We start from the raw sequence: 8,859 nt of genomic DNA on the forward strand, positions 1-8,859 counted from the left end.
GTATATATATATCTCATCTCTGAGTATATATATCTCATCTCTGAGTATATATATCTCATCTCTGAGCATACATATCTCATCTCTGAGTATACATATCTCATCTCTGAGTATATATATCTCCTCTCTGTGTATATATATCTCCTCTCTGAGTATATATATATATCTCATCTCTGAGTACAGTTACATGAACATGTTCATATTTGAGTCATATCTTCCTGCAGTACCTGTTGCCCCTTCACAGCTGCTCTCGGCCTTCAGTCCTCCACTCTCCACTTCCAGCTCTGCTCTGTAAAGTTTTCCAGGTATTAGTCCCGTCCCAGGAAAGCTGAAGGTCACTGTCTCTTGATCCAGAGCGACGCTGACTAACTGCAGGGATCCATCAAACAGAGAGACCCTGTAGCTCTCCCAGTGGCCTGCAGGGGGCGTCCAAGACAAGACGAGGCCACCATCGTTAGAGGAAGGGGACATTGAGAGTTGGGATGCTGCTGCCGGAGCTGGAGAAAAAAGAAAGACAAAATATCAACAAACAAAAATAAATAATAAAAGAAGAACGGGAAAATAAAAAAGCTCAGGAAGATTATGGAAACAGGAAATACAAAGCCAAAGAGAACCAAAGGTGAAAATAATAATTCTGTATGAAGGAAAGTCAAAAGACAAATGTTTAAAATATTAAAATAGTTTTAAAAAGACCTTCAAGTAAAAAGTAACAAAAAGAAAAGGAATAAAAAAAATATATATATATTTTGAATGGAAAAGATAAAAAGGTAAATAAAAAACAAAAAGGAGTGAAAAAAGACAGACAAAGAAAAATCAGGGGTGATAAAAAGAAAAACTGAATAAAGAAACAAAAAGAAAAGAGAAAAACAATTTAAATAATATAAAATCTGCTAAAGAAATAAAAAAACTGAGAAAATAAGAATACAAGTTTGAAAAGAAAGGGATGAGATAAAGACAGCCTCACCTGTCCTGACGCTGAGCTCTGATTGGTTCTTTAGTTTCCCAGCCCTGGTTATCACAATGATATGATAAGCCGAGCCTGGGGTCAGCTGGTCTACTGATACCTCCGTGGCGTCCGGAGGAAGAGTTATCTCTTTAAGGCCTGTGCCATTAGTGGAGACGCTCACATCCAACTCGTCCAGGTCGCCTTCAGGTTGTTGCCATGACAGCAGGATGCTTGTTCTGTTACTGTTGGCGGTGAGATTGGTGACAGAAGCAGGAACTAGAAAGAAAATCAGAAGACTTATTTATTCCGTTAATCCCTTCTTTTTCTTTTCTGCTTCCTCTTCTTTCTTTTTTTATACCTGTCTGAGTCTCCATCGTCAGGCTGTTCTGCAGTCCACCTGCCTCTGTAACCATGGTTATATTGTACAGGCATCCAGGTGACAGGTGGGCGACCGTGTGTTGGGTTGTTGTGCTTTCTAATGTCTCGTTCCTCAGCAGACCTGACAGAAACAGAGGGTACCATGACTTTTAGGACGGTGATAGTTTTACTCATGTTGTTCGGTAATCATGGAGGAGGCGGGGTTTATGTAGGTCCTTACTGCAGCCAATCAGAAGGGCCACTCTAAATGTTTTGGAAAGCTGTCACGAGAAACAGTCGATGGCTAAACGTGAAGGGTTAGTTCACATCCTGTCGTCGTCATTTATTACATTTCTTGTTGTTGACAGACGTACCGGTGTGATCCTGAAGCTGCAGCCTGAAGCGCTGCGTCCTCCCTGGGCCAGCCTGCCAGGAAAGGCCCAGGCTGCTGCCGGTCCTGGAGGTCACTGACAGGCCGCTCACTGCTGACGGCCCTGATGATAAACACACAATTCCTGTCAGAGAAGTGGTCCTAAAACCATCATTTAGACCCCTAAAGAGGATGCTCGTCAGCCTAACTCCACACAAAGACAGTGGACATCCCCCCTCCCCGTGTTTCGAGCTGTTCCTTTAACATGATTTATCTGTTTTTAGCGTGAGCTTCGGTGGAACAGCAGGAAAGTTTCAGCAGGAAAACCATCCCTGGAGCTGTGGCCTTGCCATCAAACGCTCTGTTGGAGTCCTGTTGACACACTCAGGCTAAAAAACACTCCCACTCCCCTGCTTCTCTTCAAGCCTTTACTGTTTATTTTCCCACAATGCCTCGCTGAGTGTTAGTGCCTCTGTGTCGCCACTGGTGCTTCAAACTGAGGTCAAACAATATTATCAGGCTGCGACATCTCAGCTCAGAGTGCCAAAGTGAGACAAACAAACACTCGGAGCCAGCTTTCAGACCGACTGCTGATGTTTCTCCAACACCAGCTGAGTTTTTACACTGAGGGAGGAAATACATCTTAACTTGCCAGACATATTTGAATCAGTTTACATGTTAGGACTGGTTTGTATTCAGAGGATGGACTGTGGACCTGGACCGTCTAGCTGAGATACTTTAAAGATGTGTACGTGTTAGAAATAATTCTCCTGTTGATGGAAAGTGTAACTGAAGCCGAGGGTGGGGGTGATATTGCCAATACCCAATACTGCAATCCAGGCACTATCAAGGTCAATACAAGAACTGATACGGGTCCATATGTGCTAACATGAAATGATGATGCTAACGGTTCAATGTGTCCGTCATATTCAGCTGAACGCGTAAACGCTTTATGAGTGGATGAAAATTATTAACAGCTTAATCAATGAATATTCAAAGAAACTATGACGGCCGACCGAACTATGAAAACACTTCAAAACAATCCTAAGAGGTCATGTGACCACCTCAGGTCAAAGTGCCTCAAGAGATAAGAAACCACCAAACACCACAGAAGAAGAAAAAGTGTTTGCATTGCTGGGAGGGTTACCTTCAGGACTCAAATGGGCGCAGTAACACCCTGTTTCCTCCCGTCAACCACACACACACACACACACACACACACACACACACACACACACACACACACACACACACACACACACACACACACACACACACCTTTCCCAGTGCTTCCCACAGAACAAAGAAACAATGGAGGGAGGAAATGTCTGAACCCGGAGCTCTGCCCACGATGGAAATACACACTGAGGGTCCAACTTCTGTTCTGGACGCCCGCCAGCATGGAGACACACACACACACATGCTAACACACACACACACACACACACATGCTAACACACACACACGCACGCTAACACACACACACATGCTAACACACACACACGCACACTAACACACACACACACACACACGCACGCTTACTAACACACATGTACTGTTTGGGCTCTATCACTCTCTCTCAGCAGGACTGTGGTTCCTGCCGCTAATCACAGAGCTCCAGAGAGGGGAAGCTACATGACATTAACTCTGAGACACGCTGAGACACACACACACACACACACACACACACACACACACACACACACACACACACACAAAGACTCAACACAACACGGATGTCGTGTTTTGTTCTTGTACTTCAAAAGACGAGAGGTCAGAGGAGATGGAAACAATAGAAGAGAACAGAAAACAATCTTTGACTGAACATGGTGAACAGACCAGTCGAGTCTGTTTTCATTCCAAACGTCTGTGAAGGATTAAAACTATCTGAACGGACTCTGATGATCACTGAGTAAAGTTCCTTCAGTCAAACGTAGAAAGATGTAGTTAAATATGTGAAATTAAAGTCAGATTATTTCACCGTATCAGTGGCCGAACGCCGTCAATACCATGAAGTCTGTTTCACTTTTATTAAATCTAAAGCAACATGTTAGTCTTTGAAGCAGACATCTTAAAATCTGTGACTCCACAGAGTGCAGTCACCGCTCCCTCTCTCTCTTCACCTCCCTCTATCCCTCTCTCTCATTCTCCTCTCTCTCTCTCTCTCTTCACCTCCCTCTATCCCTCTCTCCAGACTTGTCTCAGTAGATGTGTGTCTAACATGAGTCTGGTTCTGCTCGAGGTTTCTGCCTGTTAAAGGAAGTTTGTCCTCGCCGCCATGTTTCTGTGTGTGCATGTGTGTGTGTATCTCCATATGTGTGTGTGTTTTAAATGTACAGCTCAGTATAACTCTGTGTTATAGGACAGGTATTGTAGTGTAGCTTATTGAGTGCAGCTTCATCAGCTTCTTCAGCTTCTTCAGCTTCATCAGCTTCTTCAGCTTCATCAGCTTCATCAGCTTATTAAGCTTCATCAGCTTCATCAGCTTCTTCAGCTTCATCAGCTTCATCAGCTTCTTCAGCTTCATCAGCTTCATCAGCTTCTTCAGCTTCATCAGCTTCTTCAGCTTCTTCAGCTTCATGTTTTAATTGAAAGGAAAACTTAGAGAAGCGTGAATAAAAATAAAGATCTAACTGCGCCTGTGTACGAGGACTTTGCGACACTACCCAGAGAAGGTTCAGTCCGTTACAGTCTGTTAGAGTCCGTTAGAGTCCGTTACAGTCTGTTAGAGTCAGTTACAGTCTGTTAGACTCAGTTACAGTCTGTTACAGTCTGTTAGAGTCAGTTACAGTCTGTTACAGTCAGTTACAGTCTGTTACAGTCTGTTAGAGTCAGTTACAGTCTGTTACAGTCAGTTAGAGTCCATTACAGTCAGTTACAGTCTGTTAGAGTCAGTTACAGTCCGTTAGAGTCCGTTACAGTCCGTTACAGTCTGTTACAGTCTGTTACAGTCTGTTAGAGTAAGTTACAGTCTGTTAGAGTCAGTTACAGTCTGTTAGACTCAGTTACAGTCAGTTACAGTCTGTTAGAGTCAGTTACAGTCTGTTAGAGTCCGTTAGAGTCCGTTACAGTCTGTTACAGTCAGTTAGAGTCGGACCGCAAGCTCTGTGATTGGTCCGCTCGACGGCTTTGTCTTTCCCGCATTCACAGCACTTCCCGGATCCCGGACATCGGCCACACATCGGCCGTGTATTTCATCTCCTCCTCTCTATTCTTCATGTAATCATGTCTGTATGATAAACAGCAACATGTATCAGCTGTAGATTAACAGAACACGCTCTGAATCGATGTGGAAAAGTAAACAGAGATCGTAGCAGGACCGGAAGCAGGCGACCGGCTATCAGAGAGACCACACTGCCCTCAAGCGTTTCGGAGGAGAATTGCTGCGCGACACGGACACATCGACGCAGAAGTATGTGGGGCTCATGTCCGCGTCAGCCCCTGCTGCGTAGGGGCTGACGCAGAAGTATAAATCAGCCTTTAGAGTCCGTTAGAGTCTGTTACAGTCTGTTACAGTCTGTTACAGTCTGTTACAGTCTGTTACAGTCTGTTAGAGTCAGTTACAGTCCGTTAGAGTCCGTTACAGTCTGTTACAGTCCGTTAGAGTCTGTTACAGTCTGTTACAGTCTGTTACAGTCTGTTACAGTCTGTTACAGTCTGTTAGAGTCAGTTACAGTCCGTTAGAGTCCGTTACAGTCTGTTACAGTCTGTTACAGTCTGTTACAGTCTGTTACAGTCTGTTAGAGTCAGTTACAGTCCGTTACAGTCCGTTAGAGTCCGTTACAGTCTGTTACAGTCTGTTACAGTCTGTTACAGTCTGTTAGAGTCAGTTACAGTCCGTTAGAGTCCGTTACAGTCTGTTACAGTCTGTTACAGTCTGTTAGAGTCCGTTAGAGTCCGTTAGAGTCCGTTAGAGTAGTACGGGGATGTTTGGACTCACGGGTGTGCACGGTGATGTTGATGGTCTCCTCGTCTTTCTGAGACTGAACCTGCAGCAGGTAGGCGGTTCCTGGCTCCAGGTGATCCAACACACACGTGAAAACACCTCCTGCCTCCTTGTTACCTCCATCCTCAACTCCTAGCTGATTGGTCCCCAGATAGTTCCCTTCTTTCTCCTCCTTCACCTCCTCCTCTGTGTGCTCCTTTTCTTTGATCTCATTCGTCTCTACCTCCTCATGTCCACTCGTCGTTATTCTGTTCTTACACTCAGCGCCGTCTGCTCCTGTGTCAGGAGACGTGAGGGTGAAGGAGCAGTCGTGTCCGGGTGTGTTGATGGTTAGAGAGATGGAGTCCAGGTTGGATTCTGGCTCAGACACAGAGATGCTACAAGGGGCGGACTGGCTCTCTGCCGGAGCTGCTCTGCTCAGATCCTGACAGGAAAAAGAAAGTGAAGTTAGGAAGATGAAGAACTAAATATAATAAAGAGACTTCTGAAGTTGATGTTATTTGTAAATCTGTGATCCTGACTTTTGTGTCTGTTGTTATATTAAATACCCATCCTGGACTGGTTCCCTGACCCTACTAAGGTACTCAGAGCCCCGTTCTGAAGTTTAACCTCAGTTTAATAACAGAGACCAACAAAGGAGTGCTTCTATTCTTTGATTTAAAAATTACACTCTGAACTTTAACAATTTTCAATCATGTTTGCTGTGAATATTTTTCTCAAAAATGAAAATGTTAAAAAACCGCATACATATTCTTGTTTCTGTAGTAAAGCCTACATTTAAAAAAGAAATAGAGTAAATGTGATTCTTCGTTTGAAATATAAGTTTTAATCTGAAAATTAGAAACATATTTGTCACCTGATTTTCAGGTTTTAACTGAAATTTTGAAATGGGCTAAAATGTCAAAATTCAAAACAAAACTTCCTTAAAAAATGTTAAAAACTAGTACAAAAAAATGTCAAATTCAGTTTTAAAATTGTATTTGATTTTTTTCAAAAGATTTTTTTTAATATAAGTTTATAATATTAATCATATAAATATAATACAGTATGTGATGGTGAACGAGACTTTTAATAATGGATCACTGAACTTTAGACATGGGGTGAACTTTTTTTAACTTTGAATCAAAACAGGCTTTCCCTTTGTTTCCAGTCATTATGCTAAGCTAGGCTAAAGCATCCAGAGTCAGTTCTGTACCAAGAAGTAGAATAAGTGTAAATCAGCAGACTGTGTTTATATTTATATGTATTTATGTATTTAGTGTTCTTCTCTCAGTTGATGTAAATCAGCAGACTGTGTTTATATTTATATGTATTTATGTATTTAGTGTTCTTCTCTCAGTTGATGTAAATCAGCAGACTGTGTTTATATTTATGATATGTATTTATGTATTTAGTGTTCTTCTCTCAGCTGATCTACTCTGCTCACTTTACGAGCTCTTTAACTGCTGACCTCGAACTTCTGTGAACAAAGATTAATATTTAGGTTTGGAAATAAAACCCAGAAATTAGTTTTGATTTAATCTTGTAAAACAAAAATGTAATAAAAACTTGCAACAGCTTTAATGATAACTCTTTTGTGATTCTGCAGGAATCATCATCAGCTGCGGCTATTTGTGAGTTTTTATCACTTTTTTTGGGTTGAACTGTTCACCTGACCTTCGACCTTTTAGATGTCCCTGTGTGTGCAGCGAGTGATAACAGTCATTCTGAACTCAATAACCTTTTCTCCTGGAAAGCAGAACAGGACGTGAAACTATTCGTCACTGATAATGAGGTTCAGGGAGGACGGAGACAAACAACGCTGCTGACACGACCCAGAGATCACGACGAGTCCGTTTCAGGGGGATGAAAATAATAAATGTGCTTTCAATGTTGAAACTATTGGGACGGAAATCCTCTTTTTTCTATATGTTAATAAAGACATGTCTTATTTAGCCTAGCTTAGCACAAACGCTGAATTAATGTTATGACAAAGTAGATGAGGTAAATTTCTGTTTTTGAAAAAACTAACAGATTTAGTATTCAGAAAAAGTTTCACCCAAAAATATGACAAAAAATATCCAAGTCAAAACTGTGAGGATCTTTGTTTGGGTTTCAGCGCCCCCCTGTGGACAAAGACTGTAGTATGTCCCCATAAACAGCAATACTAATCTAGATTTGGTAATCCTCAAAGTCTGTATCTGATTCAACTCAATCCAATCCAGTTGGACCGAGTGAGCTGGATTACCTGACCCTGGTGGATCTAGCAGACCCTGGATCTAGAGTTAATCTAAAAACACTGATAGACCATAATAATCGCTGTGACGCAGTGTGCTGCCGCTGCATTAGAAAATAAATCAATATCTAATATTAAATAGGAGTTGTTTTTAAAGTAGTCGTGGCTAATCTTTGTAAAAGTTAATTTCCAGGTTAAATGAGAAAATTAAAGGTTGTTTACACACTGAAGCCAGTTCTTCAATTTTAAAGACAGAAGTGAAAAAAGTTATATTTAAAATGAACAAGTGAAATCCTTTGAGATGAAAAACAGCAGCCTTTTAAATCTTAGAAAACAATGGACAATAAAGCTCAAAATTGATTTTCTACATGAATAATCAAAATGTAAAATATAGAAACTCACCTGGAGCAGCAGCGAGGTGAACCACAGGCAGCAGAAATAACTTTGAACTTTACATTTCAGCATTTTGATCCTCCTTCAGATCCTCAGAGCGAGCACGCACCAACATAATCCTGAGGCTGAAGATGAGTTTACATTCACCGACTCCAGCAGATAATATCCCAGGATCGTTGTATTTCAGTTCTTCAGCACAGGAAAATAGAGCTTTAAGATAAAACAAATAACAATGTGTTAAATGTCCTTTTTCCAATTTGGAAACAAGAATAAATCCCAGATCTGACAAAAATAGTTTCCAGTTCTTCCAGAAGTGTCTTCAATTTGTTCCCTCCGATCTTCTCAGTCTCACGTCAGTCCTGAACTCAACCCTCTCAGACTTCAAACTCAGCCTTTCCACCCCTGGGTCCCCTCCCCGTCTCACCATCTGTCTGTCTCTCTTCCTGCCCGTCTGTCTGTCCAAGTCTATAGTGTCGAGTTTGGGAGTCACTAACGGACTTCCTCAATCAAGCCAACAGCTCTGTGAGTCACCGCAAAGGCACGACTACAAACCCAGCCTGGGAGCAGGATATAAATAAACCAGCAGTGACAATATCAGCTCACCTGTCGGCTCCAACATCACAGGTAGATGTTAA

General features: G+C 41.9%; 1 protein-coding gene across 1 annotated transcript; it reads right to left on the bottom strand.

The window, feature by feature from the left end:
* Nucleotides 1–224: 224 nt before the first annotated feature.
* LOC117809780 (receptor-type tyrosine-protein phosphatase beta-like) lies at nt 225–8,571 on the bottom strand (the record flags this gene model as incomplete). The annotated part of the gene is made up of 6 exons (XM_034679279.1): nt 8,234–8,571; nt 5,611–6,040; nt 1,675–1,794; nt 1,302–1,442; nt 962–1,219; nt 225–494 (listed from the first exon to the last, which is right to left on the bottom strand). Coding segments are annotated over exons 1-6 (1,282 nt in total), but the record flags the coding sequence as incomplete, so codon positions are not given.
* Between the last annotated feature and the right edge of the window lie 288 nt (nt 8,572–8,859).

The sequence above is a fragment of the Notolabrus celidotus genome, unplaced genomic scaffold (assembly GCF_009762535.1).
Source record: "Notolabrus celidotus isolate fNotCel1 unplaced genomic scaffold, fNotCel1.pri scaffold_429_arrow_ctg1, whole genome shotgun sequence".
NCBI lineage: Eukaryota > Metazoa > Chordata > Actinopteri > Labriformes > Labridae > Notolabrus > Notolabrus celidotus.